Source organism: Paramisgurnus dabryanus, chromosome 18 (assembly GCF_030506205.2).
Source record: "Paramisgurnus dabryanus chromosome 18, PD_genome_1.1, whole genome shotgun sequence".
Lineage (NCBI taxonomy): Eukaryota > Metazoa > Chordata > Actinopteri > Cypriniformes > Cobitidae > Paramisgurnus > Paramisgurnus dabryanus.
Genome location: NC_133354.1, coordinates 26,790,005 through 26,809,898, shown reverse-complemented (window position 1 = coordinate 26,809,898; position 19,894 = coordinate 26,790,005). Strand labels below are relative to the sequence as shown.

The window sequence follows — 19,894 nt, the reverse complement described above, 5'->3', positions numbered from 1 at the left end:
TCTGAATTTAGTGTTTAAGAAAAATGTTCAAGATTTTTTTGCTTACCCCATTGGCAGATTTTTTTGATTGTTTTATGCACAAAATCACTTAAATTTGAGATTTTTGGTCTAAAAACTAGACTAATTTACTTGGGTAGTTTTGCTCATCAAGAAAAACCATCTTAATTTAAGAATTTTTAGATATTTTTTTCTGAAATCAAGACAAAAATACTAAGAATTGTTTTCCTTGAAAATCATTTTTTGCAGTGTAGGTAGCTTGTAGTCTCACATTGTAGTCGCACATTCGCCGTTTGAACGATGTTGGTTTAACAACATAGTTGATGATGTCACGTGGGAGGTTAAGTACTAATTAATCTGTGCAAATCTATTTAATTTCAGATTATTGCTGTAAATAACATATATTGCCTCGGACGACTGATTTTGTTATCGTGATTTAGTTATCTGTTGTTTATTTTCAAGATATTTAATTCACGCGCAAGTTTCCTCTTACGTCACTCCTCCAAGGGATTCCCCAGGGTTTTAAAGCTCGTAGGTCTGCGCACATGCGCAGTTTTCAAATGCAGCGCTTTCATTCTGTTTACAAATTTAAAGACGTAAAATAAAATTTTAATATATATAAAATGATGGATATTGACTGTACTACATGTTTTGTGCTTATTTTGTTCAAAAGCATGATCAACATAAGTCTACATATTATAATAACAAGGAACGATGCTTCTAACGACAGGTCAAGAGCTGTCGTTCCAACGACACAAGTTAGCGATGCAGTTTGCGAATGTTCGTTTGAACGATGGTTTCGGGAAACACCAAATCGTTGAACGATGTTAGTTAAGATGGAACTTACGATGTTCGTTGGCTAACGATGCTTTTGGGAAACGCACCCCAGATTGTTAGGTCTACTCTCTCACTTTCTTCCAAGAAGAAGATCATTTTTTTCCTGTTTCTATAAAAGTACGAAGATGTGTCGTACAGCTCCGGGGACAGCAAAGATGACTTTGTCTTTCATTGTTGTTTCAAATTTCTGCCTCAGCCCACTATGTCGTAATCACGTCACAACTAAAACAAGCTCCTGGTTGGTTAGCGTGACACGAATATCATCCAAAGTTCCAATTTTTCAACTTGCGTGAATGCACGTAACACACTCAAATGATCAATTCGCAACCACACCATTGCGTGATTTGTGCAAATCGTGCTACAGGATGTCTAACCGCATCTTTGTATTGACTTAACATGTAAATCGCTTGCACTTAATGCTTCATCTGCGTCTGGTGTGAACCCACCATTAGTGGACTTAATGTATATAATTCTTACATTTTCTGCAAATGACAACAAGGGTGTGAGAGATAGATGTGCTGTCTGTTTGATGGGATGTATTGTTTTTAATATAACTGTTGATGCCACAATAAAATACATCTTAAAAACAATCCTGATTGCAAAAGAATGTGACTTGGGATCTTAATCCACTCAAATCCACATAATGCACATCTATCCTTCACAGACCCAGTATTCATTCACAAATAATCATTATTTGCTGTGTGCACTGACTAAGGTCTATTACTTTGTCTTCTCTCCCAGCTGGTTTCTTGTTTTTAATCTCCATTTTCTCGTTTTCATTCATTTGTGTTCTCATACCGTTTCTCAATCACCGTTTCTCTTCACTGCTCACTTTGCATCTATCTTCTCTTCTCTTCAAGGCCATAACAGCAGCTGGGAAAAGCATTTAGCAAGCGCTTGAATAATAGTGACAAGCCATTAACCCACATTTTGTCTTCTCATTCCTCTCACGGTCCAGGCCCTTCACGAGCAGATTGAGATTCCCGGCACCAGTCTGAAACTGTGCTATCTGAGCTCCAGGACCTCAGGCTACTTCTCAATCCTCAGAGTCATCATGACCCCAGCAGTAGTACCGCTCAACCTGGCCAAAGTGCATCTGATGGTGGCCGTGGAGGGACATCTTCTCCAGAAGTGGTTCCATGCATCCCCTAACCTCGCATACACCTACATCTGGGATAAGACTGATGCCTACAGACAGAGGGTCTACGGCCTAACCGAGGCTTTAGGTAACTATGACATGGTTAGGTACAATAGGTAGGCTATTGTAGTTTCTCACATGCTTTTTGATCATTTGAGCCCCGACAAACAGATAGTTTTAGAGTTTAATGAGACTGTCTGTCTCTCATCCATTATGGTCAACGCCAGCGGCATAAAGTTCCTCCTGTGAGCTAATGAATTGTTATGTCCCCGCTCCGTGATGGAGTGTTTAATTAAGATAGCAAAGCTTTGCTTTTGCTCCAAGTCTCTCTTTCTCTCTCTGTCATTTGCTCTTTCAATTCACATTTATTTTCTAATGCACTCTATTTACAGTTTCTGTGGGATACGAGTATGAAACGTGTCCTAGTCAGGTCCTGTGGGAAAAGAGAACGGCTGTGTTGCAGGGGTACGAGCTTAACCCATCAAACTTGGGCGGTTGGTCTCTAGACAAACACCACATGCTGAACGTTCGCAGCGGTACGTTTACAAAACACGCATTTGTACAGAATTCATACTCACAAGTATTCAAAAGTGACACATTGGTCAACCATAAAAACATACATTTTTAAACTATAGCAACAAAAATTACACAAATAAGCTAAAATAGTTGTAGTGTTCATTTCGTCAGACGAGACTAGAGTAAATATGTTTGTCAACGACCTTTTTTTCCACGTCTAAGTAGAGACAATGAAAATACTGCACAGATGTCCAAAACACTGACTTAAACTAAATTAACATGCATTATTGTTGACGAAAAAAAGACGAGACTAAAATATTTTGCATAAAATAAAAACTAAGTGCTCAAGTTAGTACAGGTCTCATACTCCTGTTGCTGCCAGCCTGTGGCTGCAACACAAAACTACATAGAGCAAGAACACAACACCCATAGATAGCGAACACGAGCAACGAGCGCTGACATCATTCATGAATGTGTCTCTTAAATCAGGAAACCAGACACGTTTAACAAAGTTGCATTCAACAAAAATCATTCAACAAGTGAATTTTGTCATGTGATTATGACATTTAACCAATAGTTGAGATGTGTGAAACACTATTTAATTTGAATGAAATGGTTATCAGAAAATAATCTCAGAAATAATTTATTTAAAAAAAGACAAAAATGTTTTAACTAAAACTTGACTAAGATATATTGTTTTCTTTTGACTAAAACTAGACTAAAATGATGAGACTTTTAGGGGCGGTTTCGCGGACCAGGATTAGCTTAATCCAGGACTAGGCCTTAGTTGAATTAGGAAATATAACTAGTTTTAACAAACATGCCTTACTATAAACATTACCTGTGTGCATTTTGAGGTAAAACAAAGGGCACTGATGTATTTTAAGATATGTAAGTGCAAGTTGTTTTCCGTTTGGAGAGCTCTTAAAAGTGTTTAAGTCTAGGACTAGTCTAATCCCTGTCCGGGAAACCGCCCCTTAGTCAACTAAAACTTAAACTAACAAGGACATTTGGCACAAGACTAAGACTAAATTAAAAATAGGTGACAAAATGAACACTAAATAGTTGGCTTGTTTTGGTGGCATGCTGGGTGGTAACGGCAACCCATAGTGAATTACAGTTTGTGCGTTCACACCAGATGCGAATGAAGCTAATAAATTGTGCTATTCATGCATAGTTGGAAGTTTGAACAATTTGAGTTGAGAATATATATATAATATATATAATATAATAATAATAAAATTGAGTAAATAGCAACTTACCCGATTGAGCGAACTCCTCGCTCAGCAATATCCTTTTTATTCCTGTTTCTATAAAAGTATGAAGATGTGTCGTACAGCTCTGGGTGTCTACATACAGCGACAACGATTTTGTCCTCAAATGTTGTTTCGTATTTCTGACTCAGCTCGCTATGTCAAAATCACATTACTACTAGAGCATTCTCCTTATTGGTTAACAATTGGTTTTAGATTTTTTAACTTGCGCAAATCACGAGTTATGTGCGTCAAACGCCCAGTCATTCACGCTGCCTCATTTGCGCGAAACGCCCGGCAGGATGTCTATCTCGTCTTTCCATTGATTTAACATGTAAATCACTCGTGCTTAACGCTTCATTCGCGTCTGGTGTGAACGCACCATGAGGCTGAACATATTAAAATTGCATTGAAAAAATTTGAAAGCATAAACACAGGACACATGTTCGTCTTTAAAAATAACCTGATTTTGAACGCTGTGGGGTTCATGCGCATCGAAAAGCTAAACTATTATTAAAGTCTTAATGTGACATCCTAACATTCAACGTTTATTCTGTGAGCTTCTGAAAAACAGTGATGCAACGGCCAAAAACATGACTGATGCAAGTATATGTACTGTACATTATATAAAATAGCACAAATGAAAGAATGAGCTATCGCCATGCTGTCTTAGAAGCTTGTTCGAGAAAAACATCTATTATTTAATCCTGTTTATCCTTTTGCTTTTACCACAACAAAGTTACTTCCTCCGAAGACTTATTTCCCGTCATTAGGAGATAGAAAGGTAGAGTCCACGTTAAAAGAAATACTATTTATTGAGCCCGAGAGACTTGATCAATGAGGGCACGCCAGCAGACAATAAAACAACATCCGCACGTTCACTAATACAGCCGTTATTACTTGAAATTTCATCATTACGTTCGGGGGAAAAATTCAGTGCGTTTAAGCAACCAAAGATTTTTTCTGGTCGTTATTGATGATTATGAGGTCTTTAATGACTGCTGGTTTCAGGCAGTTGATCATGAAATGCAATTAACATGTCAGAGTCTAGAAATTGATGCCGTACATTTGCAAATGCGTATGGAGCATCAGAAACATGCCATATATGAAATTGCAATCAATTGCATTTGTGACAATGTTTTAATTTATTTCCTGCAGGCATCCTACACAAGGGCAGTGGGGAAAATGTCTTCCTGTCCCAGCAGCAGCCCCCCATCATTAATAGCATTATGGGTAATGGACGAAGACGAAGCATCTCTTGCCCAAGCTGCAGCGGGATGGCAGAAGGCAACAAACTGTTGGCACCAGTGGCACTAGCCTGTGACGGAGAGGGCAACCTGTACGTGGGTGACCTTAACTTTGTGAGGCGGGTCTATCCGTCCCTCAATACGACAGCTGTACTGGAGCTCAGGTAGAGCTGATTGCTTGCATACTTCATTTTTGTCGCTAATTTAATTTTTGCAATATATTTCTGAGTGAGACACAGTGCTATCTATCAATATTGGACTGGATTGTAAAAGTAGGCGATGATATTTTTGGACATGCACATGCATTTAATGTTTGTTTGTTTGTTTACATTTAGTAACGCATTCTTTGTTTTGTTCTCTGTCCTGTGCTCCATTAAGGAATAAAGATCTGAGACACAGGTAATGAAAATAAATGCATATGAATGTGAAACTATTCATCACTTGTCTATATCATGATACTGTAGCTTATTTATTTCCTTTCATGCAGTACTTTAAGATCACTGATAGCTAATTTACGTTATTTGTCTCCTGCTTCTCTTTCTACGTGCAACCTTGTTAACTATGTTTTTTTGTTTATATCAACATGAGTACTTTTTTTTAGTTCCATTTACCTTACCATCAATGAGCTATTCACATTTCATCATGTTCACCACGGTAACCGTGCTGTTTGCCAGAGGATTTTATTAAGAGACATTTTCCCATTTGCTTATTCCCATAGCAACAGTCCGAGCCATAAGTACTACCTGGCGGTGGATCCAGTGTCAGGTACTTTGTTCCTGTCAGACACTAACTCTCGGCAGATCTACCGGGTGCATGCTCTGAACGGGGCAAGGCCACTGCTGGATAACGCTGAGGTGGTTGTAGGCACGGGCGAGCAGTGTGTCCCATTTGATGAGGCTCGCTGTGGTGATGGGGGCAAGGCTGTGGAGGCCACACTAATGAGCCCAAGAGGTAATGCTTGTAAAGAAATAATGACCAGTTGTTGACTTGTTCTGTGAGCTGATAAAACAAAAGGTGTTCAAGGTGCAGTGTGTATTTTTTGGTGGTAAAATACTTAAGACCTTCTAGTTCCCGTACAAAGGCAAAGTGCAGTAACTACACCAACACTAAAACTGAGAAAAATGCCCTTAAATTTGTTTACACCAGCCGGGCAAATTCAACACTCTCTAAAATTGGATAAAATTGAACCAGGAGACTTTGTCACAAAGCCCATTTCAAGCCTTAAAGCGATACTCCAGCCAAATATCAAAATGACCCCATGATTTACTCACCCTCAAGCAATCCAAGATACAGATGTCCATCATCTTTCAGACGAACACATTTAGAGTTATTTTAGTAAATGTCTTTGCTCTTCCAAGCTTATAATGGTTGACAACAGGGAACAGCTTCTGACTTTAAACCCCCAAAAAGTACATTTGGCCTTCACAGAAGTGATCCAGAAGACTGGGTAAATAAAAGTCTTCTGTGGGTAATTTATGTGATTTTGTAAGAAAAATATCCATATTTCAAACTTTATTAACTGTAATAATTAGCTTCTGGTAACAAAGTCATCTTGGACTCACACGTTTCACAAAAAGAGTTTTATCATAGTGAGCATTTATAAGATAGCGATGTACCAGACGCTAGTTATTATAGTTTCTAAAGTTTAAAATATGAATATTTTTCTTACGAAATCGCACTGATTACCAGCATAAGACCTTTATTCACCCATTGGAGCCATGTGTGAAGGATGGATGCACTTTTTGAGGGGTTTAAAGTCAGTTGTTCCCTGATCCCTGTTTTCTACCATTATAAAGCTTGGAAGAGCAAGGACATTTACTAAAACCCCAATGTGTTTTTCTGAAAGATGATAGACATATTTGTTTTCGCATTGCTTGAGGGTGAGAAAATCACGGGGGGTGATTTTGATATTTGGCTGGAGTATCGCTCCACACTTCACAAAGGGGACATATCATGAAAATCTTTTTCCATGTTTAAGTGCTATATTTGGGTCACCAGTGCTTCTATCAACCTAAAAAAATGTGAAAAAGTAACGTAGTTTTGGTAAACCATTCTCTGCAGGCATGTGAAAAAATAGGTAATTGAAATTTAGTTCCCCTTGTGATGTCGGAGGGGGATCTTGTTATAATAATACCGCCCCTTAATCTGCACTATCCAACCACAGTACTGCCATTTATTGCAGAGAGGGAAAATAATTGACAGCACCATTGAGTTTAAATTTCAACAAACCACCATTATGGTGATCAGTGTTTGCATTATCAGCTCATTTGCATTTAAAAGGACACACCCAAAAATGGCACATTTTTGCTCACACCTACAAAGTGTCAATTTTAACATGGTATTATAAATTGTGACCAGTCTTGGAAAGTAGGGACACAAGTCGGATCTGGGGCATTTTGAGTTATTCACAGATTCTGAAATTTACACTTTCCAACGTTGTGGCCATTTGAATGAAACACATTCAAGAAACAGAAAGCCGAGTAAATAGAGACGGAAAGTTACACTTTTCCCTGCCGGGAGAGACAATAGGGCTCATTTACATCCCATTTAGCTGTTTTACCCCCTGTAAAGCCGTTTTGAGATACAGATGTTCTAGCATCATATGCAGTATTTTGTGACAGAAGTCCGGATGACAACATGCACAAATAAACAGAACTTTGTACCTTTGTGTTGATCACAAGTCGAATCCAGTCTGTTTCAGATGTGTGAATCATCCAATGACCATTTTTGTCCACAAATGCGTATAATCTGTGAAATATATATATATAGTCTATTGTTTACATCAGATTTCGCATAAACGTCTGGTAATAGAATATAATATACAATCTGAGGACTATTTACATCGTAACATGTAAGGGTATATGAGATTACACTCCGGTAATTTACGTTCCGTTAAACACATGAACCCGCTTCAAAGTTTGTATTTAAAATAGGGAGGTAATAATAGATAATGCAAACAGCGCCGTCGAAAACGTGATGTCCTTTAGGGATGTACCCAATCACTAAATATACAAAAGAGGGTCTGTTCTTTCATTTGATATATTGTTCGTTTATATATTTAAAAAAGAACATTTTCTGGAAGGCATTAAACTTTTGTGAAAATCATGAAAAACTGGCAACTTTTTTTAAAAATGCTGGTGGGGAAAGTGTTAAACTAAAACTTCACATATATGTAGTTTGGAGACAAAATTTATTTTACATCTTAAAAAACTCTTGTGAAATGTCCCCTTTAACCCAGTTTTGACCAAATGTGTATTTCCTGCGCTTTGCCTTTAGGGGGCAGTACAGTACACCAGCTTAAAGTGCAGAGGCAGCTGTAGGATCAGTTTCAATTGGATGTGTTGTTTTTTGGCATCATGAACCAAGTGATATTGGTAAGTTAGGATTAGGAGAAGGCATTGCAATTAGCTCTGCCTGATAATGCGAAAATAATACTGCACCTTAAAAAAATACTAAATACTGAATTTTAACTGGGCTAGCACATACACAACTGATCATTCACACTATGATACTTCATGATCACATCTAAATCACCTTTTTATTTCCCCTGAACCATCAACGCTTAATCCCATAGACAATTTTCTGTCATTGCCACTTTCTACGATGTCACAAATTGCAGCTCTGCAGTCTGCACTAACCTGTAATTCTCTAAACATCATTCCTGAACCATAGCATGTCCTGATGATGTGAGGAAAATAAATGACACGGAAGATAAACGGAGATCGTAAGGTTACCAGACTGCACTCAGAGACCACTCGGCCTTATCTCAGAATCTAAAAAAAAAAAACCGCTCTGACATGATCATCGTGACAGCGTGAATCTGACTGCTGCAGTCGAGCATCACAGCGTCTGTCTCTTTTCCAGGTCATTGCTCCTACGCCCACCGACTACTAATTATTTGGGTTTTCAAAAACATCTTTCCACCTGGAACAGAATAGGAGAAAGGCAAAGCAGATCTATAGAGAGCTGTAATCTTTTTTGGGAGAGTCAGGAGTGATATCTGTGACATTGATGAGTTTTACTGTAGTTGAGGAGTAGAAAAACTCATCTGAACGGCCCTTATGAGAATATCTTTGAGATTTTAGATGAAAGCATTCTACTATAAAGCTTTTGATAATTCTCATGAATGTTCTAGCAATTCTTGTCGCACTATACATGAACTGTAAGTTCTTAAGGGCCATCCAAGGCCGCATTTACATTGCTTGTTTGAAGTGACTCAATTCAGGCACAGATCGAATATAACCTACAGATGTGTAAGCAGGAAAAAGCGCATAAAATCGAGTATTCACCGAATGGTTTCAGGCCTCATTCATATGTGACAATAAATGGGATATGAATCTGATACATGCATTCACGTCCACAATGCAAGCAAACAGATCGGATATTCCCATGTCAACATGTGTTGAAAGTCATTAAAAATGCGATGCTGGTCAATTACATCAACTCAGCTGGACACCACCCACGATCACAAGACTCTTCTTAGCCAGTCCTTCCAGAAGAGTCCTTGATCTTGCGACACATTTTCTTAAAGAATGCAATCAAATATGCGGGATTTTTATGCGATGAAATTGCGGGAACTTGCAAAAATAGCGCGAACTTGAAAAAAACTGCGGGAACTTGCAAAAACTGTTTGCAGCTTTTGCAGCTTTTCAATGATGTTCACGTCACATAATCACGTCACTTCATAACGTTCCCATGGCAACAGAGGACATGGCTGTGTTTGTGTGAAGTAAATGCAAAATTTTTCAACTTTCTGCCAAGATATATGAGATTTTTGCTACAAAATGTGGGGTTTATGAAATCATGCAAGCTCCGTATATTCTGCAAATTTGAAAAATGGGCCCCCTGCATAAATATGCAGACTTTGGCTGATTATGCGTTGAATCATGCGATCACATAATCACGTTTTTCTGGAGGGACTGCTTAACAGAGCAATAGAGGACGACAGCTTCACTTCGTGGAGTAATATTGAAGTTTTATGTCTTGTTACTGAAATAAATCTTTATAATCTTGAATAATCATTTTGTGCATTGCATATCTTAACATTTTACTTCCTTTGTGCTGTTCCGGGTCAGTAACCTTGAATTGTTTTGACAAGTGTTTTGTGTAAATTCAGATATCGGATACAAGTCGCTGTTTTTAGTAAAAAAAAAAAATCGGATACAGGCAACAAATCGGAATTGGGCTTCAAGATTTGCAGTGTAAATCCAGCCTAAAAAGTTCTCATGCACAATTGATGAGTTTCTTCATCTTGATTCTCTCGTGTAGGTATCGCAGTGGATAAGAACGGCTTAATGTATTTCGTGGATGCCACCATGATTCGAAAAGTGGATCAGAATGGCATTATTTCCACTTTGATAAAAACCAATGACCTGACTGCAGTCAGACCCCTCAGCTGTGACTCCAGCATGGACGTCAGCCAGGTAAAAAATATTTTCCTTACACTTACTCTGTGACGTCAGTGGTGGTTCTCAAAAATGTATTCAGAATAAAATCTTTATTAAAATGCATTATTCAGATATATGTTATAACCTATAAAAAATAGTCTAGTTTTATTGAAAATCTTTTATAAATACCACAGGCCAACAGGTCCTGTAAGTACTCATATACAACTGACCAATCAGATTGCTATTTGCTTTAGACCAGGGGTTTTCACACTTTATAGCTACAGTACGTCCCAAATGGATCTCTTCATGTGACTAGCGTTCTTGTGGACTCACAATGGCGACCACGTGCGCATGTCCGTTAACGGGCAGTTCACATTTCACCTATTTTGTGCACACAAATACATTATTTTGAATGTAGACGCATGTTGGAAAGAAGGAGGAAAGCAGTGCAGTCATGTTTTTTGCGCTGGTTTTAGATGCGAATTGTGAACAACACAACCCATATGTTATAACAAGACCATAGGATGTCCCATTTGGTATTTTAGATTTAAAAAGAGTGCTCATGGGTGCCCCCTTTTTGGTGGAGATGCGCCCTTGATGCTCACTTTTCCTGAACCCGCATCTGCAGGCATCTTCCTGACAGCCAAGGGAACCCTTTCTTAAAATATATATCCATGTATCCATAGTACACTGCAAAAAATGACTTTTAAGAAAAAAATTATTAGTATTTTTGTCTTGTTTTCAGTAAAAATATCTAAAAATTCTTAAATTAAGAAGCTTTTTCTTGATGAGCAAAACGACCCAAGAAAATAAGTCTAGTTTTTAGACCAAAAATATCAAAATTAAGGGTTACCCCATTGGCAGATTTTTTTTTTGCTTGTTTTATGCACAAAATCACTTAATTTTGATATTAATATTTGATATTGAGCAAAAAATCTTGAAAATTTTTCTTAAACAATAAATTCAAGGAAAAATGAAGAGAAATTAGCTTAACACATTGGCAGATTTTTTTGCTTTTTTGCATCTTAATTTAAGAATTTTTAGATATTTTACTGAAAACAAGACAAAAATACTAAGACATTTTTTTCTTGAAAATAATTTTTTGCAGTGTATGTATAAATAAACTTTTCAGATGTGTTAAATAAATACTTATGGTAATATTATAAATATTTATAAATAATAATTGGTTAAACAGTAGACTTTTACAGTTTTGCATTGTCTTTTTTCTTTTGATTTTTTCTGGGGACCCCTTAGAACCCCGAGTTTAAAAACCCCTACTTTAGACAATAATGCCTCTGAACTAGTAATGAAATGTCTTACTTATGTTAGGGCTATATAAAGATATCAGGGAAAGATCATTTGAATGCAGAAGCATTACTTATACTTCATAACATAACTATAAATCATAAAAGTAAAAAAATTTAAATCAATATTAATTTACTGCCAGAAAAACAGGGGCCTCGACATTTCCTCGGTTGTCCTATGGGTTGCGTCCCATCTTTAAATTTAGCATTTATCCAACGCTTGATATTTCAGGTTCGTCTGGAGTGGCCTACAGACCTGGCCATCAATCCTCTGGACAATTCTCTTTACGTACTGGAGAACAACGTCATCCTACGTATCTCTGAGAACCACCAAGTCAGCATAATCGCAGGGCGGCCAATGCACTGCCAGGTCCCTGGCATTGATTACTCGCTTAGCAAGCTAGCCATCCATTCTGCCTTAGAGAGTGCAACAGCCATAGCCATCTCCCACACAGGTGTGCTCTACATCGCCGAAACCGACGAGAAACGCATCAACCGCATTCGCCAAGTTAGCACCAACGGCGAAATCTCCCTGCTGGCCGGCGCAGCCTCTGAATGCGACTGCAAGAACGACGTCAACTGCAACTGTTTCTCAGGAGATGAGGGCTATGCCGCGGACGCTGGCCTTAACTGTCCTGCTTCGTTGGCGGTCTCACCGGACGGCACCCTGTACATCGCCGACCTGAACAACATCCGCGTACGTTCGGTTCGTGGCAACCGCCCTAACGCCACAGCGAGCGGACAGAACGAAGTGGGCTCGTCTTTGGAACAGGAGCTGTACGTGTTCAGCCCAGAAGGTCTTCACAGTCAGACGATCAGCCTCATTACAGGCTTGCCCCTGTATAATTTTACTTACGGGCTGGATGGAGAGTTGGCGTCGGTTACTGATGCCTCGAATAATACGCTTCGGGTGAGAAGGGAAGCCTCTGGGTCCATCAGGCTTGTGCTGTTGCCAGAGAACCAGGTGGTTACACTTGGAATGGATCCAGCTGGAAGTCTGCGCTCGGTGTCCGCCCTCAGCCAGGAAGTGGCACAGCTCAGTTATGCCGCTAACACAGAACTTTTGGTTTCTAAGTCGGATGAAACCGGATGGACAAACTTTTACGAGTGAGTATGAGACATAAACGAAAGTCTGTGATGAATCGGTGAAATCTTAAATCCGATCCTGTGCGTAGAAAATCTATCTAAAAAATTATTGGATTTTGGTAGTACTTTTCAATAAGGTTGTATTTGATAACATTAGTTAATTTGTTAGCTAACATGAACTAACAATAAACAATACATCTACCGTATTTATTTATTCATGATCATTTTAACATTCACTTATAAATGTTTTAAATCAAAATTTATTAAAGGATTAGTCCATTTTCTAAAAAAAATCCAGATAATTTACTCACCACCATGTCATCCAAAATGTTGATGTCTTTCTTTGTTCAGTCGAGAAGAAATTATGTTTTTTGAGGAAAACATTCCAGGATTTTTTTCATTTTAATGGACTTTAATGGACCCCAACACTTAACAGTTTTAATGCAGTTTAAAATTGCAGTTTCAAATGACTCTAAACGATCCCAAACAAGGCATAAGGGTCTTATCTAGGGAAACGATTGTCATTTTTGACAAGAAAAATAAAAAATATGCACTTTTAAACCACAACTTCTCGTCTATCTCCGGTCCTGTGACGCACCAGCACGTCCTCACGCAATTGCGTAATGATGCTGAAAGGTCACGTGTTACATATATGAAACGCATATTTGCGCGCCATTTTAAACAATAAACTGACACAAAGACATTAATTAGTATCATTTGACATACAACAACGTCGGAGCGGTCCTCTTTCTCCACACTTGTAAACACTGGGGCTTAGTTTTGCATACGTCACCCGTGACCTCTTGACATGTTGAAGCAATTACGTGAGATCGCGCTGGCGCATCACAGGACCGGAGATAGACGAGAAGTTGTGGTTTAAATGTGCTTTTTTTTCTTGTCAAAAATGACAATCGTTTCGCTAGATAAGATCCTTATGCCTAGTTTGAGATCGTTTAGAGTCCTTTGAAAGTACAATTTTAAACTGCATTAAAACTGTTAAGTGTTGGGGTCTATTAAAGTCCATTAAAATTAGAAAAATCCTGGAATGTTTTCCTCAAAAAACTGATTTTCTTCTCGACTGAACAAAGTAAGACATCAACATTTTGGATGACATGGTGGTGAGTAAATTATCTGGATTTTTTTTTAGAAAATTGACTAATCCTTTAACATTAGTCAATGCACAATGAACTAACATGAACAACGGTATTGGAAATAACTAACATTAACAAAGATGAATGAATGCAGAATTTCAGTATTGTTCATTGTTTGTTCATGTTAGCTAATGCATTTATTAATCGTTGGGTATTACCATTATTTTTTAAATGTTTCAAAATACACCACAGGCATATGGTTATATTATGCGCTTAGATTGCCGTGTTTGTGCTTGGACAGATTGCATGTGCTGTTTAATGTAGATGAGAGCTTTTCGCCAGGAGTTGCATTTTATGGCTGTATTTTTATAATGCAGATTTTTTTACCAGCAAACAAGCCAATAAATGTTTCAGTCATCATTAAACTGCAAATAGCTACTTCACAGAGCGTGCACATGCAGGTCAATGATATAAAGCACAATCTGTATAAATTGTCGAATGTCAAATTTCGGATTAAAATAAACCATTATTCATTGAAACCCTATTTGTAATCCAAGCAATTACATTTTATATGAATGCTTTAATGAGATTATTAGCTAAATAAATAATAGTCCACTAATTAACCACTTAAATCAGGTTGCAGTAATCTGATTATAGTCATTTGTTATTTTGATGAGAAATGTTAACATGTTTCCGCACCTCTTACCAACTCTTAACATTTATTAACCTATTTACTGTATGGTTTTAATCCTTAGCCTTGAACCCTGAGCCATATTTAAAAATAATTCCCACAATGTACACTGCAAAAAGCCTTTTTTTTTCAGTACAAATATCTAAACGTTCTTAAATTAAGATGCATTTTCTTGATGAACAAAATGACCTAAAATAATAAGTTACAATATACAATTTAAGTCAATATCTGCCAATGGGAATTTTTTGCTTGTTTTAAGCACAATTTCACTTAAATTTGATGTTTCTTATTTTTTAGGTCATTTTGCTCATCAAGAAATGTCGTCTTAATTTGCATATTTTTAGATAATTGTACTGAAAACAAGAGTAGAATACTTAGTAAGATGTCATTTTTGAAGTGTATAGCATATGTTAAACATACATATCGTTTGAAGTAGGGCAGTGGGCAAGATCTAAACAGATTAATTAGTTTCAGCACTGACTTAGCACTTTAGTAGCATTTATGAGATGGTGCTCATCTTGTCATGGTTACTCTTAAAGCAGTTAATGCTTTTGCAGCATATAATAGATTTGGTCTTGGCGCCATCTAGTGTCTGGTGTCAGAACTGCTTTCATAGATGCGTTCACCTTTTCATAGATGAAGTACTAGTGAATTTATTGTTCAAACTATTCTTCAAACATTTGAGATGAGGAAGATACTTGTTAATACAAAGCATTCTCAGAGCAGGGTTTTTCAAACTGTGGTTTGTGAACCCCTGGTGGTCCGAAAGGGAATTGCAGCGAGTTTGTTACAATTCATTACAATTTAATTATAAGACACAAATAAATAATTGTAAAATAAAAAAACTAAATAAAGGACTTATATATTTATTTTTAAATATATTTATTTATTAATATATATATATATATATATATATATATATATATATATATATATATATATATATATATATATATATATATTTTTTTTTTTTTATATATATATATATATTCATGTCATGAGACCATTACACAACACTAAATCAGAAAGTGAGGACTCCTGCAAAATGGACAGATACATTTTATATACCGATAAAATTATTAGATGAAGGTCCAACAAGTTATAATAATAACAACAACTGCACTGCAAAAAATTACATTCTTTCTTAGTATTTTTGTCTTGTTTTCAGTATAAACATCTAAAATTTTTTAATAAAGATGCATTTTCTTGATTTTAGCAAAATGATAAGAAAATAAGTAAAAAAAATACAATTTAAGTGAATTTGTCCTTAAAACAAGCTAACAAAAACTGCCAATGTGGTAAGACAATTTTTCTTGAATTTTTCTTGAATTAAGAGTTTAAGGAAAAACGTCAAGATTTTTTTTCTTAACCTATTGACAGCACAAATTCACTTAAATTTTATGTTTTTTTTTTCTGTTACTTATTTTTAGATATTTGTACTGAAAACAAGACAAAAATACTAAGAAAGTCATTTTTTGCAGGGTATCTACAACTCTACTGATAAAAACTTTAAAAGGGATGAAAAGTTAAACATGCAAATGTGCTATTCAATTATTAAATATTTACTTAACCTGTTAATTGGCGCTGTCCTGTGATATTTTTCATGTAAATGTTAATCTATAGCGACAAACTATATATTGTTGGAAAGGTCTAAGAATTTAGTTTTCATATTTCAAAACCTTTTAGCAGTAATAATAATGCAGTAACTGTAATTTATTCATTTGTGACAAGAGTATGCAGCAAACCAACACAAACCTCAGTTTTCTGATAATTGTATGTATTAAAAATAATACTATATTGCATTTTTTATGTATTACAAATAAATGAAAACGCTATAAAAAATATTTTCACCTCCAGACACTTCCGTAAAAAACTATAAAGTGTCTTCTTTAAAACAAGACCAAAATCAACCAAATGCCAGGGGTACTTCAGTTCATTAATTTAGGTCAAAGGGGTTCGGCTGGCAAAAAGTAAAAAAAAAACTGTCAAAGAGTGAAAAGATAATTTTTTTGTCTTATTTCTTGTGTATTATGCAGTTTGGTACTTGTTTATGAAATGCATACGAGTGACTTTTTTCTTGTATCTTCTCAGCTATGACGGCGAAGGTCGTCTAACCAACGTGACGTACCCCACCGGTGTAGTAACCAATCTGCATCGTGAGATGGAGGAGTCCATTAACATTGACATGGAGAGCTCAAACCGTGATGATGAGGTCACTGTCATCACGAATCTTTCTTCTGTAGAGGCCTCATACACCGTGGTTCAAGGTACACACACAATTCACATCAACAACATGTGCAAGCACAGAGGATACATATCAAAACAGATCTCATGCTGTTAACCCCCTGTTTCGCCTGTAAATCACTTCCATTAAGAACAAAACACAAGTAAGGCAAGTCGACTAATGTTTCTCTTTACTACCCACAGTCAGACCACATTGTTTGACTGTCTGGAGTCCAACAGAGCAGAGAAATCACTGTTTTACAGTTTACCATTGGCTGCCCTTAGGGGTTTCTAAAGGAAGCTTCAAGGCTTAAACTCTCTCTTTACATCCAGTTTCAATGGATTGGGTGTTGATAATGGACTCTCTCACCAAGCTTGCTTGTTTCATGTATTTTATGCTACTGTAGTTCTGTTTACTTAAGACAAACGACATTAAGGAAACCCTTGGGTGCCATCTGCTTGTTAGCAACATGCCAAAATTACTACAAACTGTTTTTATGACTTCAGAACTGTACGTGATCGTGTTTCCCAGGTATATATCAGTGGAAAGTAGCATATGATCCAATTACAGCTTGCAAATGGAAGTGAAGACATTTGTGCCGCTTTTAGCATCTTTATATCCAAAAGCTTCATAACTGTATCCCACAGTACTGCTCTTTCCTCAATGTACAATAGATCAGGTCAGGCTTAATATCTTATAAGCAATGAAAAGAAGTTGGTTTTAGTTAACACTTAACTTAATTACATAAACATTTCATTTAAAAGGGACAGAGAATGAAAAAACCATTTTTTTACCTTGTCTTTGTTGAATAACGGTAGTCTACCCGAATTCACAAACATACAAAAAGTGCTAGACATCTCAGTCTCATGGAAATTCCTCTTTTAGAAATGTCAGCCAGAAAACGGCCCAATCTGAAAAACTGATGCTTATGACATCACAGGCATCTCACTGCCCCTCCACTTTAAAATAATTGGCCACATTTTTTGAGTGGCAGCAAAGTCAGCCAATCAGTAATGAGATTGCAAGTTAAGCCAGTAGGGGGAGCCAAATAGGTGCAAAACCACTTGTTTAAAATCCCCCACCCTAATAGAGCTATCTGAGAGAGGTTTTTAGGAAGCTTCTAAGGCATTACAGACACAAACAAAAAATGTTTTGTCTACATGTCACATCACAGAACAATGATAAATACTCTGTTCAATCATTCTATGTCACCTTTCATTTAACGCTTCACAGATAAGAAATGTTTTTAACCATCATTTGTATATTTTTGTAGTACTAATAATTTTTTTAATGCCTTTACTGCATGCTCATTGGAATCTTAGATTCTGATTGGCCAGTTTGCAGGTTTATAATGCCTAGATAACAACTGCTCAAAACTAAAAACACAAGTTAACCCGGATGCTGCAAACTATTTTGACAGGTACAGTTTAATATTACACAAAACTTTAATATAAATATGTTTTTAATAACATATATGTCCAGGGTCGGACTGGGAACAAAATTCGGCCCTGCCAATTTCCTCGTGGAACGGCCCACCACTGGACCGACGACCCCCCCCCACTCCACACACAAGCCCACCGATACCAAAATCGCCCCTCTAACCCAATGCTTTGATTTATTGAACATTAATATTAATTTCACAGTATAGTTAAAATTCAACCACCTCAAACTCTCTTTGCCATGAACAAAGCTGACACTGTTTGTCGAAGCACCACAAAAACACTTTACTATTTTTGCACTGTTATATGAAGCAATACTTGTGTAGATGACCCCTTTTATCAAACTCTATTGAATACAATAATATGTAAAGTATATTAATGATAGACAGTGCAGGTCTATAGATTATAAATGTGACCGGTGTTATAATGGTTTATGTAGCTTTCTTCACTTTATATTAGATAGAGCAGAAGCAGTAAAAGTGCCTCTCTTTCTATTTCTCTCTTGCATATTAAAAGATTACCATCTCTTATATCTAAAATGTTTGCTCAGAAAGCAAAGATGGTTAATTAATAATATTTATAAAAATATAAGAAAGAAAGTGCATTGTGACTTTCAAAACAAGAGCCAGTTGTTATAGCCATAGAAACCAGAGCTTTAACGCATTAGCGCCGACTGGTCGATCAGACCCAGGACCCGAAGTAGCATAATTAAACTGGGACCGACCCAGACCCAACTGCCCCTTTAAAACAAAGACCCGGAACTGTACGGGTCCTCTGTGAAGACCTCTAATGCATACAACTCTGCTCAAGTTCAGCGTTCCAGTTCGTTTTTTTATGAACTTCCCTCGCTAACTTCCATCAGTCTCGTTCACTCGGATGTACGTCATTGCTCACGTTGTACGAGTGCCCACTACTGCTAGAACACTTGAAGTGGGTTCAAATGGTTCGCCCTAAGCCCTTGATCACATGGAAAGTGGAGACCGCCTCCTCCATGTGCAAAGCGCGAGACGATGAAGTGACGTCACAATCGTGTTGCATTGTGGGATATGAAGCTGCATGAAGTGTACATATGAAGTAGACTCGCTCCCTCGGTCAAAATCGAGGGAGCGAGGGTCTGTCCATACAAACTTCCCTCGTCCACTTGACGAAGTGGAACGCACTTCAAAATGGCGACAGGGATTCCCCCGAGGGGAAGTGCTTAGGGAAGTTCGCGAGTGTGTGTCTAAAACTGGAGTGGAACGCACCCTAGTTCAGAAACATGGACACAACGTGACACTGAGCTTGCCTCGGCTCACACCCAATTCATAGAGAAACAGAGAGCACGCGAACACATACCGAACTCGTTGGAAGAGACACGTGCTCGCACTCAAATGTCATTATCAAATAGTGTCATTATCACGGAAGAACAAAAAAAAGTTATGCCAGATATATTTGGGCGGTTGTTAATATACCTGGGCGACTTTTTCTCGCGGATCTTCTCCGCTCCCCATTTCTTCTTTTTGGAGCCTCTGCTGTCCATAATGATTTTTCTTAAGTGCAAGGCTAAATGATGCGCTATCATCACTGTATATTTCCCCATAAACCTAGCGGCTGCTTGGACAAATCCATTTGAGGGGTGGGGCATGGGTGCGCGATCCTAACACACACTGAACCTGTCATGAAGAAGCCGAAAATATTTTCCTAT

At 37.3% G+C, this 19,894-nt stretch overlaps 1 protein-coding gene across 2 annotated transcripts in view; it reads left to right on the top strand.

The window, feature by feature from the left end:
• The window catches only part of tenm2b (teneurin transmembrane protein 2b), a 209,647-nt gene that overhangs the window by 179,842 nt on the left and 9,911 nt on the right, over nt 1-19,894 (top strand). For both annotated transcript variants that reach the window (XM_065287532.1, XM_065287533.1), the window contains exons 15-22: nt 1,793-2,060; nt 2,365-2,508; nt 4,900-5,152; nt 5,367-5,387; nt 5,707-5,939; nt 10,257-10,411; nt 11,912-12,786; nt 16,639-16,814. In XM_065287532.1, coding sequence (XP_065143604.1) covers nt 1,793-2,060; nt 2,365-2,508; nt 4,900-5,152; nt 5,367-5,387; nt 5,707-5,939; nt 10,257-10,411; nt 11,912-12,786; nt 16,639-16,814 — 2,125 coding nt within the window. The remainder of the gene's footprint in view (nt 1-1,792; nt 2,061-2,364; nt 2,509-4,899; nt 5,153-5,366; nt 5,388-5,706; nt 5,940-10,256; nt 10,412-11,911; nt 12,787-16,638; nt 16,815-19,894) is intronic.